Source organism: Larimichthys crocea, chromosome XIV (assembly GCF_000972845.2).
Source record: "Larimichthys crocea isolate SSNF chromosome XIV, L_crocea_2.0, whole genome shotgun sequence".
NCBI classification, from domain to species: Eukaryota; Metazoa; Chordata; class Actinopteri; family Sciaenidae; genus Larimichthys; species Larimichthys crocea.
Genome location: NC_040024.1, coordinates 9752077 through 9772305, shown reverse-complemented (window position 1 = coordinate 9772305; position 20229 = coordinate 9752077). Strand labels below are relative to the sequence as shown.

The following is a 20229-nucleotide window of genomic DNA, read 5'->3' as shown; positions in this document are numbered from 1 at the left end:
GGAGTGATAGGAAGATTTATGTAGGAGTACATGTGTCAGTGTTGGTATTAATTCACTGTCTTTGTGTGGAGAGACAAACACTTTCATTATGTCGCTCTCTCTGCTGCTGCTGCTGTTACTGCTGTTGGTCTGCAGCACCCAGGAGTCTCATTTTTATGGAACAGTGATAACCTACTACCCAAAAGACACTAACACAGATGGATCTGTCAGGGTACGTACATATTTGTTCTAATTAAAATTAAATGTGGGACTACTTTTGAGGGAGGGCTTAAGTCATTAGAAGTCATAAGAACATTCTTATGTTATGAATGTTATGAACATTCATAAGTCTTGTATGTCAGCAGGATCAGAGACAAATGCAAATACTGTACATGTTGAGTAGTATCAAGTAGATTTCCAAGTTAGCAGCCCACTAAACTACTTTTATTTTAGTTTTGTATCATATCCTAGCATGTCTTCACTGAAATACTACAGGTGGTCCTTCGCTATAAGCTGAACTTTGCATCCTGCAGTCATGTGGACACATGGGACTGCCTCACTGGAGATTGTGGGACTGACAGCACAACTCTAAATGAGGTAACCAGTAACAGTGAGTGGTGTCAGAGAGAAGGCATCATGACCCGACAGGTTCCCAGCAACGCTCCATTTCAGCTGCGGTGAGTGCACCATGTCAATGTAAAAACATACATTACATTTAACCGAGGGCCAATAATGACATTTTCACCCAAAAAGGGCAAAACCTCTTTTGAAAACTGTCAATAATGCAAGTGATACTCAACTTTTTGAGGCCCTGGAAAGAAAACTTTCTTAATTGCAACCAAAAAAGTAATGAAATGATTTAAATCAATAATTTATCAACATACTTTATCAATATGTACACAATAAAAAATGATTTTCCCACAAACTTCCACCACAGGTTAGAAGGTGGTTATTGGATTAATAGCGTTAGAAATGGTATCAGAAGTTGGAGAGCTGTGACTCTGGTGGAACTGAGGAATCGGTCAGACACCGGCCAAGCCAACAGATCACCCCAGACCACCATCCTGCCAGCCGTGAGGTAAGCACACTCACAGTTTTTTTTTGTTCGTAATTATACACTTTATGTATTTAAAATGTTATTAAATATTTCATCTGTCACATTTTGGCATCAATATAGGTATGTGGTTTACGAGGCCAAATGTGAATTGTTGTTCAGTCTCTGGAAAAGGCAAACCCACATCTGTCAGAGTGTCAGAGTACATGCAGGTAGGTAGGCACACCTCCTGGCAATGCCCAATAATTTTCTTCCTCTTTCTTTCAGAGTTCCTTCAAACTGTCAGAGAAATTTCAACCTGTTGGCATTTGACCCTGATGGAGACGAACTTAAATGTAGATATGGAAACACAGCAGAAGAATGTAACCCCTGCACACCACCATCTGTTCTCAGCCTCTCATCAGTGAGTGTCCATCGTAACTCTTATTAAAATTAATCTTGTACTTTATACAACCCCGGCAGATAAGTGGATGCTTGAAGATGACAAGATTATAATCCAAACGTGAATTGGCTTCCAAAACAGGAAATCTGCTGTTTGGGGAAAACACTGTTTGAGGATTTTTGATGTGTGTCAGTTGGTTTCACTTGGCTCACTCAGTAAACTACAAAAGTGACTACTGAATCAAAGCAAAACATAATGTAGAAGAAAATTACAAGAAAGTTGCGATTCTTTTCCAAAATTGACTTATACAATTGATTAATATATTTGCTGTCTTGCATCTAATTAGTTAACAGAAAATGCTTTGGTTATTTTGACCTCATGTCCCCTTTCCTTTGTCCTTCTTTAGACTTGTACTCTGTCATTCAGCCCCACTAATAGCATTAATGAAGGTCCATACGCTGTACAGCTGATGATGGAGGACTTCCCCAGACAGCAAATCACCCTAATTCAAACCAACAGTTCACAGGTGGTGAAAACTATCAATGACCCTATCGGCAAAATACCTATCCAGTTTGTCTTAAGGGGTAAGATTTCCTGTTTTGGAAGCCTTGACTTAAAGCCACATATTTCTATTACATGAGCACATGGTGGCCAAAATTAAGTCCAAGAAGTTTCTACAGTAGCCTAAAACAAGTGAAGTAAACACTGTCTGTGAATTGGGCCTTTTCATGTTTTGTGGCCCCCATAGTTTCTCCTTCACATGCAAGGGAAGCCAATGGTGATACCACATTGGTTACAAGTCATTGTCTGAGACCCATGGATGTCTGTACCAATGTTTGTTCCAGTACAATACAGTAGTAAAATACACGTCAAGATATTTCACTGAAAAATTTGACATGCTGGCAGAAGAGCTTTCAAGGGACTATTAAAGACTCGTTCTTTGGACATCATGAATATCTGTAATATAATGGCAATCCAACATTTGCCGAGACGTTCTAGTCTGGACCAAAGTGGTCCTGCAACTGATGGATGCACAGACATAGCTTAACAGTAACCATAGAAAAGTTAGCTGAAATTGTTGCTTTTCTTATTGTCCAGTGGACCCTGTGGTACCATCCTGCACTGAAGGACTCTATTTGCCCAAGTTTCTGCCTCCAACCCCTGCCAACAGAGCTCAGCTGTACGCCCCTGTCAATCAGACCCTGGAGATCAGCATCAACGCAGAGGCAAATAATTCCATGTAAGTCAAAAAATAAAATAAAATAATATTGGGATCATGAAATATCACGTGTCCTACAGATTTTTTTTTTTTTTGTTTAAGTTTTTTTCTAGCTGCACAAGGACTCCAACACTGATGCACAAGACAGGTTTGAAAAGAGTCCAAGAAGTATAAGAGAGCCAACTGTACGGTGCTGATATACACTCAGTATGTTAAACATAATTAGAAGTGCATTCAAAAACAAAAGAAAACATGAAAAATGTCTTACAGTGTATTGTACGTAAGGACCTGTTCATTTTGGATCATGTTGTTTCACTCTAGAGTTTCACTCTAGGCTGATTATGCAACAGCAAAACAAAACAATCAGCAGCTGTAGAACCAGTGCCGAGAAGGAAACAACATCAAAAAGAAATCTGAGTCAGGTGTCAGGTGATGGAAGAAATATTTCCATCCAGAATGCTAATCATGCAGTCACGGAAATCTTTTTTTTTTTTTTTTTACTGTTTGAGGGTGGGGAACCTTTTTTATGTGTTAACTAACATGTCTTAGCCTTTTGTTCTTCTGTTTATTAAAGAATTTCTGAGCTGCTGTTTAGTGGGCCACACAACACAAACAAGACTTCATCGGGAGCAGGACAGTTCATCCTGAGATGGACACCATCTGAGAACGAAGACGGAGAAAGCCACCCAATCTGTTTTGTTGTTCAGGCAATTTCCAAGTAAGTCACTTGTCTCATGAAGATGACTGTTTAATACTTAATGTTAAAAATGTAGAAACACATATAATTCAAAATTTAAACTGGATTTCCTGTGGCAAATGCCTGTGAAGGTTTTCAGTCATCCAAGGTATGTCTGAGAAGTGTTGAATCTGGGGCAGCTGAACTTAGCTGTAGATTGACCTGTCACCCAAGAGGCTTCTTCGGTTCTGACTGATTGTAGGGAAACCCAGGTATATAACCTTTGTGGATCATTAATAAGGCTATTGTTTCCACTTGGTTTGTTAGTGCTCCTAATTGTGATGACTGTTGTTCCAGTCGTTTAAGACACCTGAGCTCCAGTTTGGACGACAGTTGTTGGAGTCACATTAGGCTATGTGTGAATTGTGGTTTAGTTAGTGGTTTTACCATCTTTAATGCATCCATGAAAGTAATATTTAAAGGAGGACAATGAGAGAAGAACAGGTTTCCTTCATTTCCTAAAATTTCCTAAAATAAATTATTTCCTATATGAAATAATTAGCAACATCATTTTGTAAAAGTGATAATGTATTGATTTATTTCCACAGTTCAAGCACAGACCCAACAACAACTACACCCACTCAACCAACAACACCAGTGGCTACAACCACTATCATCACTACTCCTTCCGTCACTACTGCATTAACTACAACCACCGACACTACTACACTACCACTAACTACAACAACAGTGTCCCCAACAACAGCTGCACCAACTACCACCACACCAACTACAACCAGCGCAACTACACCACTAACTGCAACAACAGTCTCCCCAACAACAGCTGCACCAACTACCACCACACTAGCTACAACCACCACAACTACACCACTAACTACAACAACAGTCTTCCCAACAACAGCTGCACCAACTACCACCACACTAGCTACAACCATCACAACTACACCACTAACTACAACAGTGTCCCCAACAACAGCTGCATCAACTACCACCACACTAGCTACAACCATTACAACTACACCACGAACTACAACAGTCTCCCGAACAACAGCTACATCACCTGCCACCACACCAGTTACAACCATCACAACTACAACTCTAACTACAACAGTGTCCCCAACAACAGCTGCACCAACTACCACCACACTAGCTACAACCAATACAACTACACCACTAACAAGCAAGTATCACTCAGAGCTACGATGTGTCATTGTGACTGTTGGAAATGGTGAGTTGAACAATGATTTGTTTTTTAATGTTTTCACTTCCTTATTGATTTTCTGCATTAATAAAGTTCACTTCACTTGCAGTTTATCTTTGTTTTGACTCTGGTTTACAGACCCAACAACAACTACACCCACTCAACCAACAACACCAGTGGCTACAACCACTATCGTCACTACTCCTTCCGTCACTACTGCATTAACTACAACCACCGACACTACACGTACAACACCAAGTCCAACCACTGTTTCTTCAACTACAACCAGCACTACACCAACTACAACAGCTACACCAGCTACAACCACTACTCTATCCACTACAACTACACCACTAACTACAACAGTGTCCCCAACAACAGCTGCACCAACGACCACCACACTAGCTACAACCACCACAAGTACACCACTAACTACAACAACAGCTGCACCAACTACCACCACACCAGTTACAACCATCACAACTACAGCACTAACTACAACAGTCTCCCCAACAACAGCTGCACCAACTACCACCACACCAACTACAACCACCGCAACTACACCACTAACTACAACAACAGTCTCCCCAACAACAGCTGCACCAACTACCACCACACTAGCTACAACCATCACAACTACACACCTAACTACAACAGTCTCCCCAACAACAGCTGCACCAACTACCACCACACAAGCTACAACCACCACAACTACACCACTAACTACAACAACAGTCTCCCCAACAACCGCTGCACCAACTACCACCACACTAGCTAGAACCATTGGAACTACATCACTAACTACAACAGTCTCCCCAACCACCATACAAGCTACAACCACTATTACCTCTACAATGCCACAAACTACATCTGTTTCTTCTACAACTACTACACCAAGTACAACAATTTCACCACCAGTTACTACACCTGATGACACAACATCTTCCCCAACATCTGTAACCGAAGTCTTAAATTCAAGTGAGTAAGGCAAATCATGTTTGTTTGTTGTTTGCTTTTAAAAACTATATAACCATCTCTTATGCACAGATACACACACATGGCTAAGTGACAGGTGCATTTGAACTAAAAATGGAAGACCTCTCTGTGCTCACTTCTTCTGGCCTGGATTGTAATGTTTAGTCACTGTGCTTCTAGTTGTTGTAGTTCTGAAAATGAGGGTTTCCTCTTCATCTCCCCTGTCTGAGGATGAGCTGAGGACTACTGTCATACAACAGGTCAGTCTCTTCTTATGTAGTAAGAAATCCTGTGAAAGCATAAGAAAACTGCACCAGGTTTGATTGTTGGTGGTGGTCTGGAAATATTCTAGTATATGCCTCCTACAAACACTTCTAATGATTCACAAGTACTATACAATGTTAACAATCATTATACAAATAACAATTAGTGCATTTATATCCACCTGTGTGAATGTTCATGTCTTGTCATTTCATGTGAATTTTCAGGGCCTTATTCTCTATTAACTGAAGCTTATTGGTAACACCCTAATATCAAGTGTCACTGTATCTTAGTTTAGTTTATTTCTTCAAATCACACTTTACACAGAACCATTTTTCTGAGAAAGTAGTGATCATATGTCATGTGTTTTTTGCTCCAGTTTAAAGATGAATTGGTGAGGCGAGGGCTGCCATCAGACATCACTCTACGCCTTGTGAGCAGCCTGCAACTGTAACCTAAACCACAGGAACCGTGCCATTGAAATCTTGAAATTAATTGCATTCCTCATTTTGTGGAAAAACAATATATGTTCCAGATTATTTATATAAATGGACTAGTTGCACAGCAGACAATGTGAAATACAGTATCATAACAGGAAATGCAAAGATGCATTAATGACAGCTGCATTCCACTTAGTCGAGGTGCTGTTACTGGACAACGTAATATAATTTCTTGCTGCAACACCTCCTGTGCAATTGGTCCATCATGTTGGTCTTGTTGATTAAACGTCATTTAGACATTTAAAAGTTAATTGTCTGTAGATTAACAGTGTGACACCCATTCACTTTCTTGTGGGCTGTCCTGGCCAACCTCAGCATTCAATTTGTTGAGATGGGTGGGCCGTCAAAGGATTGAACCCAACAGGGGCGTTACAGAACTTCATTCCAACCTCCTGGAAGAAGAACATTGAATGTGCTTGTAAGATTAGTCATAGGTTAGAACAACAGCGACCCCTGCTGGTTCAACATGATCAACTACTGACTTTGTTTTTTTAATTTCCTGTTTGAGCTAAAACATAATGATGTCAGCTTTCTGTTTTTAATTCACTTAAGATTTTTTTCATATTACACATTTTAATCAGTTTTGTAGCAACATATAAAAATCAAGAAACTTTTTTTTAACCATTCATAAACCTTTACTACTGCTAGTATTGTTATTGTATAAAATGATGGGCTGGATGTTATAATAATCATGTATAACACTTTTAATTTTATGTTATCAAACTCACTTCAGACATCTTTATCAATGACCTTGTGTGGTGGCCTGTAAATCAAAAATAAATAAATAATTGATGCAATAAATTAATCAATTAATCCTAAAAAATTAAGAACTGATTAAAACTGATACAACAAAACAATCAAATCCTTGAAAAAAAAAAAGACAAAAGGAGCCAGTGAGGTTTAAAAGACATCTGTTTTACTTCCAGTTGAACGAGCCAGAGCAGCATGTCATTAGGAATAATACACAGGTCACGGTTTCAAGATAGTAACAATAAATAAAACATCATTCGGTTGTAAACTTGTTCATCATGAAGCCACATGATATTAAACTCTTTGTTGGTTTTGTTCAAAGGGTGTGAAACTAACTTTTTTTGAGCCAACCAGCCAACAAATACAGTGTTATATCAGCAAAATATTAGGACCAACCCCCGTTTAATTGATCCTTTATTGACCTAAACAGTTAAATACACACACTAATGACATCCACTTTAGGAAAAGTGACCAGCCTCTTGATACACTTGAGCTATGTATCCTTCTTTTAGTATTTCAAAAAGTGGTATAGAACTTTGGTGCAGTCAATAAAGTTTTGTGTCTTTGAATTGCCAAACAGGCTAAGAACTGAATATTAAATGCTGGAAGTGTTTGGCTGGTGGCTTAGTGTTCATTTCAGACCCTCTGTATTTGTACACACATTCCTTCCCGCTGTCAAGTAAAACAGCAAATGGGGTGTGCTTGTTTTTAATTCAGCTAACAGTTGACAGAGTCAGTTTTGTCGGATTTTAACTCAGGGAACCAATGGTAAGGAGACAAACCGCACCAATGAAGATGAATCCGAAACAAGCGCACCCTGTTGATCGACATGGATACAAAAACAAACAAACATAACAACAAAAAAAAACAAAACAGATCAACTGCATTTTTCAACAGAGTCAAACAAGCATGTTAGTACCCTGATAATTAACACACACCTGGACAAAAACATTTACGGTTTGAAATATTTTTTTTTGGTGCATTTGATTCAATTCTCAAGATTCTGTTTGATTTAGATTTTAGAACCAAATTTTCCCTCCATCACTCTGTTCAATATTGACAAGTGACACGAATTAAAAGTCAAAATCTCTTGAACCTTGATTTTTTTTCAAATGCCCACAAAAACATTTCAAACTTTGTTTTGTTTTACCCAGATCGCGATAGAAAACAAATTATCTTAATAACTTTACCCTTCAGGAGAATTGCACATCATCAATATAAAATATGAACCTTCCTATGTACAACAAAAACCAAACCTGGGCGAGGATATACTGTAAATCTACCTGCCAGTCAAAAATTGTCTGGAGAGCAGTTACCAGCAGTTATGAGAACATTCGGGAAAAGTTATCACGAGTTCTTCCATCAAGCTTCCGCCCTCTTCTGCAGTCAAATTCAAACACTACAAATACCGACAGAAATAAGGCCTCTTTTAGCTTTTGGAGGACGGGCGCCTCATTGCCAATGGGTTTAAACACTGTCGAAGAAAACGTGCATTCATGCCATAAGCTAAATTATTAAGAATATCACCAAAAGCCAATAGGGTGGCCTGTGAATAGATGATAAACTATGTTGCTTAAAAAATAAGGTATTCACACTTTCTGGTATCCCTGATAATATGTTGTAACTACCTTCCTACCTACCTACCTGTAACTACAAGTTAGGTTTCCCAAAATGTCCCTTAAAATGCAAAATGGAAGAAATTAGGGGTCAGAACGAGTCAAAAATATATTTTACAACTATTTTACAACAGAGTTAAGGATTAGGCTATTTGGATTGCGTTCGAATTGACAAATGAACCAATTACGTTACCTGAAACTTGATTTGGAGTGACCCATTATTCTGTTTTGTCTTAAAGCACCAATGGTCACATCCAAAATATAAACAAGTAATAAATACATTTTGTTCATACTGGCCAGCTCTGTATTTAGTTAACCCATCAAAGCACTTAAGTAATATTATGAAAGTCTAAAACAAAGCATTGGCATAAAGGTTTATCTTAATACTGTAAAATAAACGCTGTAACAGAGCACAATGTTCTAAACACAACTGTTCTGAAGTTGCTAATAGGTTGAATGTGGTACTACAAACCCTTTGGCAATGCTGCAACTCTCTCATAACTGCTGCTAACATTTCTCCAGGTTTTTGCTGATGAATACATTTTAAAATAGAGTTTGAATCATCATCAGTAAATATCAGTAACTTGATTTTCTAGAAATGTTAAAGTATAATTAAAAAAAAGGCAGATCACTCCATGTGAATTAAGTCAGTAATTCAAGAAAACGGGCTTTTCAGAGCAAACAAGTGACATCATCTCTCAAACGGCAGTTTTGACAGTTACATCTGAGGACCAAAATGAACATTTTATTAAATCCACTGAAGCACTTGTAATAATGTTCCCTTGTGTTTCTGAAACTCACGGTCAGCCCAGGTTAAACATAGAATTAGAATAACTATATACACATACGTAAAAACACATGGAGGGGTGAAATTGCCTTTGCGTCTGCAGTTTCTCTGATAATTTTCAATTTATAGCGTGACATCAACCATGAAAAACTACCTTAGTGTTTCATGAGTAAACATGAGCATAAACCGTTTCATAGTGGTTACATTATTGGTAAATAAACAAACGGCCAGCAAGAAGTTTTCTTTTGGTTTCCTTTGGTTTGTATTCCATAGTTTGAGAGACAGAGAGCAGTGGTCAAATGACACAGACAGTGAATGAGAGTGAGGGAGCACCGGCATTGAAAAAGCCAGCGAATCAACAAAAAAAGTTATTTTTGATTTGATTTTTGAACCCTACGACAATTCAATGCAATGCCTGAATTGGACTGAATAAGACATCAGAGTTTGAAACACTCCACATCGGAACAAGCTCCCATTGTTAGCTTTGATAGTGTCCAGTGTGTAAATATGAGGTAATATATAGTGCGCTTACTTTGGTTGATTTAGAAGTGTGGGTAAAAGTTGCTCTGGGTTTAGACTGAACCTCAACATTATGTGGTTTTGTTTTCCCGCTGTACACTTCAGTGTTCCTTCAAACAGCAGCGAATTCAAACCACAGATCAGTACGGAAAGGCAAGTTCTCCCCTCAGTTAAACATACACAATTAGTGGTAGAGTTAACTCCACGGAATAGTTAGAAACAATAAATAAGTCAAGAATTGTCCCTTCACTGAGATTTAGCAGAATACTGAGAGGTGTACTCCGAGTATGAGTGTATGAATGTGTCGGGGGACGAATGACACAAAATACTACTTTTATCACCAAAGTTAAAAATAGAATTTAAGGGTGGTATGAAAGTAAACAAAACTTGTTTGTGTTTCTCCAGCGTCCCCCTTTTTCTATCTTAAGTCACACCCTGTTTAAATGTCTGTATGTGTGTGTGTGTGGTGTAAATCTGTAAGTGTAACACAGTTTAATTAGTTAGCACGTTAAACTTCTGTATACTTCAAGATAAACACAGGAATAAGAAATTGAAACAAAACATATCAACCCCAGAGGCATCACACCAAACTCCCAACACATCTTATTTGTTCTTCTATTATTATACCAGCTTGATGTTATTAATTCACAGGACATAAAGGAGGACAGTTCATGATACTGTTAAATGTGTCATTTGGGATATTAACTAGTGTTGTGGTGTAATTGATATCTTGAGCTCAAGTGGTTGATTTAAGAATAAATAATACATACATAATAGAAAGTATGTTGACCTACAGTGTCTTTTGGTGTTTGTATTAAGGTGTTGGACCTCAACTTTGAACTCAGTAACAAAAATGAGCCCATCAGAGATGCATTAATACACCATGTGGCCTAAGTTATGTGGACTTTTGGTCTTGGTGATTTGGGCGACACAACCATAAGTTCCAATGACGAGGAATTGCCCAAGGACTTGATGATATGTGCTTCCAACTTTGTGTCGCTGCTTTGGGAAAGATCCTTTAAACAGGGCCCCCATGCACAAAGTCATTGTTGTTCCAGTTTGGTGTGGAATAACTTTTACTGGCCTTCCAAGAACCCTGACCACAACCCAACAATAACTTTGTTGGATCACCCCCTGCACGCAACATCAGCGAATGATCTTGTGGCTTAATGGGTAGCAAATCTCTGCAGGTAAGGTTCCAAAATTTGGTGAAAGTCTTGATGGGTTGAGCAACAGTTAATGCCCTTGGTTTTAGAATGAGATGTTCAACTATTACATACGGTTTTAATGTTCCGGCGTCCACACACTTTTGGCCATACAGTATATAACAGCATACTATGAAAGTGCTGTAAACTGTCTATTAAAGCTCAACCTATTTTTGCACCTGTGATTTCTCTGAGCTATCCAACTGGTATGGATGGGATAATACCGGACATTCATACGAGCTTAAAAAAATCAATTTCAGTGCATCTCTAGTAACTATTTAAAGCTTGGCTTACCTTGGAAAAGCAATTTGATTCAATAAAAAAAAGTCATAATTCAGAAACAAACTATTTTTAGGGCAAAGTTAACTTTCACAGTCCAACAACCAAACGGCCAGTTGATCGGTTTTCATTCAGGGTTTGAATGAAACAGGAAGTTGATGCAAGGATACGATCCCTGACCTCCTTTAGTAGCTTGTTGAAGTTGCTGATGCTTGTTAAAGTCAGAGGAACTGACAAGACAGAGAGAGTTTGCATGCCAAAACACCCGTTAGCATGAATACTGGTCTGAACTCCCTCAAACACACATCATCAAAAAACTGCACTGGGGTTGGACTGATATGTGAATCGGCTGGTCGTCTGGCTCAAACACAATTGACATTTTCATAACTGAAAATATCATTTTGATCTGATTCTTGTATGTATACACAAATATTTTTGCATGAAGAGTATCCATTGGACAGTTTTGGTGTCTCATGATGACCTAAATCTTATTCCAGAAGTTTCTGGCTCAGACAAGAAGTGAAACTGGAGGAAACACAGAGGGCCAGATTAACTGGTTTTCTGGCGCACCAATGTCATGCTCTCTGCTGCAGTTTGTGTATCATTTTAGCGAGTGTTGGTACGATGTGTAATTTACTGAGGTTGTAGATAGGGCTAGTGAAAAAGCAACATATCCCCACAGTTGTTCGATTTAGCGCCAATGACTTCAACTGCTGGTAAAGTGAAAGAAGCTCAGAAGTAATGGTCTGAAAAGCTGAACAGGGACTTTGTTGTCACAAACTTTGTAGTATAGCCTTGAACTGCTGCATCTTCATGGATACACAAAGAAGATTGTGGATGCAAGAAGGTTCTTGGTCCACAGTCCAAAGATATGCAAGTTAACTGGGGAATCTGAAATGTGTCAACCCTTCCTTTCGCCCAATACTACGTTGGGTTGCACTGTTGGTAATGTAGGCGCCAGGTTTCTCTCCTTTTCTTTTTCTAAACCAATTTTGGTCGTCTGACAATGTTAAAAGAACACTATATCTAGTCCTCTTTCAGGTTGTAGAAGTTCTGGAGGATCACCATTTCTGACTTGATGATCTCAGACAAATCCCACCTGTATAAGCTCATCACTGACTTACGTCTATGAGCTTTCCTTCACTTGCAAAATGCATCTGGAGGTCAGTTTGAGCTGGTAAATTCACATGTGTTCTGTCCCGTTTTCCTATTAAATCTGGCCCTCTGTGTTTGCAGTTTCTGGGCATAAAAAAGTAGGTTATTACATCCAATATCAGCTGCTCCAGTGCAAAAGTACACGTATTAGCCTCATCAGTCCACACACAGGGGACCGAGTCTTCCACACGAGTCAAATAATCAAAGAATGCTTGTAGTTAAACTACAGATCGGGACAAAACGGGGAGCTCTTCCCTTATGACGGGACAGAGATATAATTTTCATGAGTCCGAGGCTGAATTTTTTAGGCCCTAGGGGATAAAGTCACACACACAAACACAGCACAGAGCATCCATCCATTCATTCACTCATCTAAACAACATGCATACTCTCTTCATTCGTCCCAGTCTCGGCCTTCATCCTCCTTCATCTCTCAGGTCCAAAGATAAGACATTGTAGTTAGGCAGAAAATACACTCACTCAGTCACACACTCAAAACCTTTCTCGCCATCCTTCAAACGTCGTAGTCAGGAAGGGCGGAGTAGGTGATGCCGCCAACTGACGGAGGGCTGGAGTGGAGAGGAAGAAGCCAGCAAAAGACCGACCCTGGAGAAAGCAAGAGATTAAAACAGATATAAGCGGCTGTTGTAGAGCTGAAACGATGAATCAAAGACATCATCGATGGAGGAAGATCAACACAAACCCACCTCTTCCGAAAACCTCCCGCAGCAGAGCCAGCTTTGGCTTGCGGGTGTGTGGAGGATGGTGAGGCGGCTGAGAGGGGGAGGTGGGCGATGAGGATGAAGATGTCGAGCCTCTGTCCTTGATCATCAACCTGTTTCTCATCTGCTCGATGGGAGTCTCATCTGTGATTATGGAGACCAACTGTAGAGAGACAAAATGACAATTAACAAATTTTGCCCTAAAATTCTTGTACGCTGTAATCAAGTCAAACATTATTTACCTTCAAACTTCACTGTAGATGCTAAAAATATCAAACAACATATCACATTGTTTGTTTTGTCCAACTAACAGGTCAAAACTTCAAGATTGCTACAAATACATTTAAATAATCTAAAGAAAATGCAGCAAACTGTCAGATTTGTGAAGCTGGAACAACAAAACTTTGAGTAAATGTCCTTAGTTACATTTTACCGCTGTGCCGAGGTGAGTGTGTGTTTATATGTGTCTCTAACACACACATCTATAAATGTGAAATGTGGGGACATAAATTACTTACACAGTCGGTGCCCCGTCGGCGACAAAATGCAAGTCAGCACAACATAAATCATTACGTTTTATATATATGTGTGTGTGTGTGTACCTGATCGTAAAAGATGACCATGACAAACACGCCAAACAACACCGACTCCACCAGGAGGATGATGTAGTGAGCACTGAGGGGGAAAGCAGAGTAAACTAAACAGCTGGTTGATATTTTTGTGTAAAAACAGTCTGTAAATATTCACAGTTGAAACGTTTTCCCTTCGCGGAGGACTCACACTATCAGGTGTTTGCTGGGCGTTTCCTCTCCTTCTTTCTCTGCGTCGCCTTCCCTCTCGTTCCTTATCCGCCACACCCAGGCGGACACCACCAACACCATGGAGTACAGACTGGCCATGCCTGCACATGAAGATATAATGACAATTACAAAAAGCATTACCTCGTGACAAAGAGGGGATGTTAAAGAGGAAGTGGCACTAGAGGTTAAGAAATAAGCACCACAACACTGAGGCAAATTCGTTGTTCCCGCTACAGGCTAATCAAGTACAAGCTGAAGGTATTACTGCTTTACTTACAAACAAAACTAAACTGCATCTTCCCATCAGCGATCCTCAGCTGAAATTATTCTGGTTTGACCCACATTATACAGTTATACCTCGCCATCTTTAGATATTCTGAGACGTTTGAGCTGCTGGATTTCTTTGCAACTAATACCAGTGGTCGCTAAGACTCTCCTGATATGGAAGTCTATCACACCACCATGCTTTGCACATTGGAAAATAAGGAAATGTTGTCTATTATACCGATGGTAAAGTTGCGTCCGCTCAAACCCAATACATATAATAGATTTGAGAACATGGGTGACCATATAATTGATATAATAATTGATTTATAAATGTAATTTTAACTTGTTCCTAAGACGTTAATAATGTGACCACTCTGTAAACTGTAAATAAAGTATTAAAGGATTCCCTGTATGTGAAAACCTGAACCTGAGTTCAGGTCGACAGATTCATAAAACTTGTTTTGTTTGACGAACAATCCAAAATTTCAAGAAATTACAAAGATCAAATCAAACAAATCCTTAAATTTCAAGAAATTACAAAGATCAAATCAAACAAATCCTTGAAACGTCACAATGTAGTATACAGTACTCACCAGTGTAGAAGAGAAACTGGATGAAATACTTCTGGTTCAGCTCTCCGACACAATTGTTGATCCTAAAGATGCACAGATTTAAAGAAATGGATGAGAAGAAGTTGAAGAAGATGGAGATAGATGCCAAAGATGGATGGTGTTTTCTCACCAGGGACAGTGGTGGTCCATGCGGCGTATACACCTCTGACAGACCCGGCAGTGATGCGCTCTGGGAGGTCTGTAGGTTTCACAGCGACTGCACACGGTCCAACCTTCACAGCCCTGAAAACAAACAACAACAGGTAGAAAACACCAAGAAACTGACGGAAACTCAACCACGGGTAATCCAGTTTCCATTGGACCATTGGGTTGATCACCACACATTTCTGGGTTGGGGAGCGCCATCAGATCCGAAGCAGAAGTAGGTTCTCCAAATGTGATTGACGTCAAGCCATAGAGCCGATTCATACAGTATGCAACAGTCGAGACAACTCTTTACAGACGTCTGTCATTAAGCTCATAATTACATAATGACAAGCCCAAGAACAGACATAAGTACAGCTGCTACAATGTAAATACAGACTCAGCGTGAGATAAATATATAGTTGTTAATAATACAGTTATAATCAGAGAGAAGCTCCCTGATACTCTCTCTATTATTAGTCTTTAGCTCTTTTTGTGGTTTCCTTTCTATGTTATCGTTGAATTCATGACATACAGACTCAATCTGAGCCTCACTTCTCTAAAGTTAAATGCTCCCAGATGTGGATTGGATCTGTGACAGATGTGGATTATCACCTGCCACTCTAGCACATGTCCTAAACCCGTGAGCTTATTGGAGTTCAACCTTCAGAAACAGATGTTTTCAAAAGGCAGGAAACTATGAAAGCAATTTTTTGACATAACAGGAGAGAACAAACTAAACTCAAAGTGACAAAATTAGTCACTTTGTCGGCACTGGAAGACTCCTCATCCACCAAGCTGGACTTGAGGTGTTGCAACATCTTAGTCTTAAGGTTCCTCTGATAACTTTGTCTGAAGTTGGACACCATTTATCGAGCACATTACAGCTAAGCTTTTATCCCATACCCTCCTTAATGTATCTCCTACTTCTGTTTCTGTAGCACATCACAATGAACCACACACTTTCCACTTTGAGGTCTGTCTGTTAATGTTTACATATGTTCCTTTTCTTCATTGTTTTCTTTTTGTATTGTAATGTGGCCGTTCTATACAGTATGTTCTACAAAGACGTATAAAAGATGGTAAAATCCACTTCAGTGTATCTGACATGAGCCTACTTTTTGGACAATTTAAAACTTATTTGCAATATTTTTTTTTACATATTTTGAACTTACTTGGACAACACTACTAAATAAATACTTGACTCCAAGGATAATTATGAACTTAGAAGGTACGACTTTAAAGTCTGAAGAAAAATCCCTGGATCATGATTGTTTTCATGCAGCATTACATTACGTTACTTCACTGATTGTTAATGACAGAAACAACTGGAGCAGCTGAGCCTTTCCTGATCCACTAATAGTGTAATCGGTTGCCTCTGCAGTGAAATTCTGGACTAAACTTTCTTTAATTAGTGAGAAAGAAGTTTTAGACGTGACTCACCCGGTCATTCATCCGAGACGACTGCGAGCGAAGGTCTGAGAAGTCTATGGCTGTGTCGGGAAGTGGCACCATACCTGGATAACAACATGCATTAACCACGTCAAATCAAACGTCATTGATTTCTTTCCCCCATTTCCCTCTTGACTCATTAAGCTCAACAGTTACTGACCCGGATCTGAGAAGACTGCTTTCGAGTGGCAGGCCAGCAGCAGCAGCAGAATCAGGTTGAACACTGATCCATGTAGCGTACACCAAACACTGTCAGAGAGTCGGAAAAAGGCGACTTAATACACAAAACAGCTCATTTAACACATAAAAAACAAGATGTAATCCTCTGACTAGGGCTGCAAATAATCGATTATCTGGTCAATTAAATTCCTGATAAATCATTTTAGTTAAAAATTCAAGTTTTAGTCTTCCAGTATGTTTTTCTGTCGCAACCAAGAGCACAAAACCCAAAGACGTTCAGTTTACAATGATGATAATGATGATGAAAGAAAAGCCTAACAGTTGAGGACTAATTGATTAAGCAACTGATCGTTGTAGCTTTAATCATCAAAACAATTAAATATTTTTAGGGGTACCATGATTTGTTGCAAGAGAATTGACAATTTTATTTATGTAAGTACATGATGACCTCACAAAAACTCTTGTGAGTATGTGTGTCCTTTAAAACGGTACGTGAAGACCTCACAAAAAGACTAATGAGTATGTGGGTCCTTTAAAACGGTACGTGATGACCTCACAAAAACACTTGTGAGTATGTAGGTCCTTTAAAACGGTACGTGATGACCTCACAAAAACACTTGTGAGTATGTGGGTCCTTTAAAACGATACGTGATGACCTCACAAAAACACTAGTGAGTATGTGGGTCCTTTAAAACGGTACGCGATGACCTCACAAAAACACTAGTGAGTATGTGTGTCCTTTAAAACGGTACGTGAAGACCTCACAAAAAGACTAGTGAGTATGTGGGTCCTTTAAAACGGTACGTGATGACCTCACAAAAATACTTGTGAGTATGTGGGTCCTTTAATATATATTTAACAGCACATGATGACCTCACAAAAACACTTGTGAGTATGTGGGTCCTTTAAAACGGTACGTGATGACCTCACAAAAACACTTGTGAGTATGTGGGTCCTTTAATCTACAACTATAAATCATATTTAAGAAGCTTATCATATTGTTTTGTTTGTAAAATCAAATGTACTGAAGTAAAAAAAAAAATACAATGTTTAGAAGTTAAAATAAAAAATGAACTGGTTGTACTTTAATAAAATACTTGAGTAAATGTACTTAGACACTTTCTACCACTGGTGTCAAAAATAAATAAACACAAGTATTAATAATTAACACAGAATTACTAAAAAATAAATAAACAGTATATAAAATGAGTAAATCCCAGTAATATTTTCAGTATGTGTGTATTTGTTTGTAAATTTAAAGTTGTAGTTGCGCCTCAGCTGGTAAACAAACGAGGAAACCACGTTACCCGGTGTCAGCTCACTAAACAAACAGCTAAATAAATCTAAATGTGCGTTAATGTTTGAAAAACAAAAAACAAAAACAAGTTTGTTGTGGACTGAGCGGAGGAAAAACAAAGCTGCTGTCAGAGCTGTCAAATGAATGGGAGACAGCAGAGGAGCAGGGCGCCATGTCGGTTATTTTAACGGCTCAGACGGCGTAAAGAAACAGAAAGTACCGACCTGTCGGAGAAGGCGGGCAGCAGCACATACTGGATGACCACGTAGTCCGCGTAAAACACGCTGAAATACGTTAAAATCAGGCAGATGACGCCGCAGGGGTCTCGCCTGCAGCGAAGAGACGCCATCTTCTGCCGGGCTCCACCCCCCTACCGCCTCCGGATGACGTCACGACTGAAACCTGACGCTGCCTTCCCGGACTGTAGGAAATAAAACATTTTTAAAGGGCCAGTACACCCTTTAAAAAAAATAAATAAATCAGAATCGCTTTATTGGCCAGGTGTGTGTACACGCACTGGTACAGGTATAGACATAAGTACAGTTTATCTACAATCAGGGGTCCATGACCCTTACGGGGGTCCTACAGTCCTGCCTTCCAGGACTGTAGGAAATAAAACATTTTTAAAGGGCCAGTACACCCTTTTTTAAAAAAAATAATCAGAATCAGAATTGCATTATTGGCCAGGTGTGTGTACACACATAGGTACAGGTACAGTGGTCCCTCATTTATCACGGGGGATACGTTCTAAAAATAACCTGCAATGAACGAAATCCGCGAAAGTAAGTTTTACAGTTATTATACATGTTTTAAGGCCCTAACCACACACTTTTATACACCTTTTTACACGCATTTTGTACAGTACTCCTTTAGTTAATCAGGACGCAGAACACATGTGCGGTTCTCCCTTAGCCATTTTAGGACGCAGAACACAATGCGCGTTCATACTGTACAGTACGCTGTAAAAAAACCATGCAAAATTACACTAAAAAAAATCCGCGAAACAGCGAGTCCGCGAAAAGTGAACTGCGATATAGTGAGGGACGACTGTATAAACATAAGTACAGTTTAAAACAGGGGTCTTCAATCAGGGGTCCATGACTCTTAGGGGGTCCTACAAGTCCTGCCTTCCAGGATTGTAGGAAATAAAACATTTTTAAAGGGCCAGTACACCAATTTAAAAAAAAAAAAAAATCAGAATCAGAATTGCTTTATTGGCCAGGTGGTACAGGTATAGACATAAGTACAGTTTAAAACAGGGGTCTTCAATCAGGGGTCCATGACACTTAGGGGGTCCTACAAGTCCTGCCTTCCAGGACTGTAGGAAATAAAACATTTTTAAAGGGCCAGTACACCCATTTTTTTTCAGAATCAGAATCTCTGTATTGGCCAGGTGTGTGTACACACACAGGTACAGGTATAGACATAAGTACAGTTTAAAACAGGGGTCTTCAATCAGGGGTCCATGACCTTTAGGGGGACCTACAGTCCTGCCTTCCAGGACTGTAGGAAATAAAACATTTTTAAAGGGCCAGTACACCCATTATTTTTCAGAATCAGAATCTCTGTATTGGCAAGGTCTGTGTACACACACAGGTACAGGTATAAACATAAGTACAGTTTAAAACAGGGGTCTTTAATCAGGGGTCCATGACCCTTAGGGGAAATAATAATAATAAAAAAACATTTTTAAAGGGCCAGTACACCCTTTAAAACAAAAAAAAAATTAAAAATCAGAATTGCTTTATTGGCCAGATGTGTGTACATACACAGGTACAGGTATAGACATAAGTACAGTTTAAAACAGGGGTCTTCAATCAGGGGTCCATGACCCTTAGGGGGTCCTACAAGTCCTGCCTTCCAGGACTGTAGGAAATAAAACATTTTTAAAGGGCCAGTACACCCTTTTTTCAGAATCAGAATTGCTTTATTGGCCAGGTGTGTGTACACACACAGGTACAGGTATAGACATAAGTACAGTTTAAAACAGGGGTCTTCAATCAGGGGTCCATGACCCTTAGGGGGTCCTACAGGCCTGGAAGGCAGGACTAAATAAAATAAAACAAATTAGTAAATTCTACTTGAGTAAATGTACCTTAGTATTACTTGCAAAATGTACTTTAATGAAAGTTAAATAAAGGCATTTTATTTATATTTTCATTTATTATATACGTTAT

General features: G+C 39.2%; 2 protein-coding genes across 2 annotated transcripts; one reads left to right on the top strand and one right to left on the bottom strand.

The window, feature by feature from the left end:
- The first annotated feature begins 615 nt into the window (after window positions 1–615).
- Window positions 616–3941, top strand: LOC109140055 (integrin beta-like protein A). The gene is made up of 6 exons (XM_027288177.1): window positions 616–656; window positions 917–1057; window positions 1301–1436; window positions 1822–1999; window positions 2514–2655; window positions 3209–3941. The coding sequence occupies exons 1-6, from the start codon at window positions 616–618 to the stop codon at window positions 3354–3356; spliced, it is 786 nt and encodes a 261-aa protein (XP_027143978.1). The 3' UTR covers window positions 3357–3941.
- A 3221-nt stretch (window positions 3942–7162) lies between these two features.
- zgc:77880 (zf-DHHC domain-containing protein) lies at window positions 7163–18472 on the bottom strand. The gene is made up of 9 exons (XM_010751894.3): window positions 18277–18472; window positions 16736–16824; window positions 16567–16640; window positions 15110–15222; window positions 14962–15023; window positions 14082–14202; window positions 13904–13976; window positions 13287–13464; window positions 7163–13185 (listed from the first exon to the last, which is right to left on the bottom strand). Exons 1-9 carry the CDS (start codon window positions 18399–18401, stop codon window positions 13094–13096), a joined length of 927 nt encoding a protein of 308 aa, XP_010750196.2. The 5' UTR covers window positions 18402–18472; the 3' UTR covers window positions 7163–13093.
- Between the last annotated feature and the right edge of the window lie 1757 nt (window positions 18473–20229).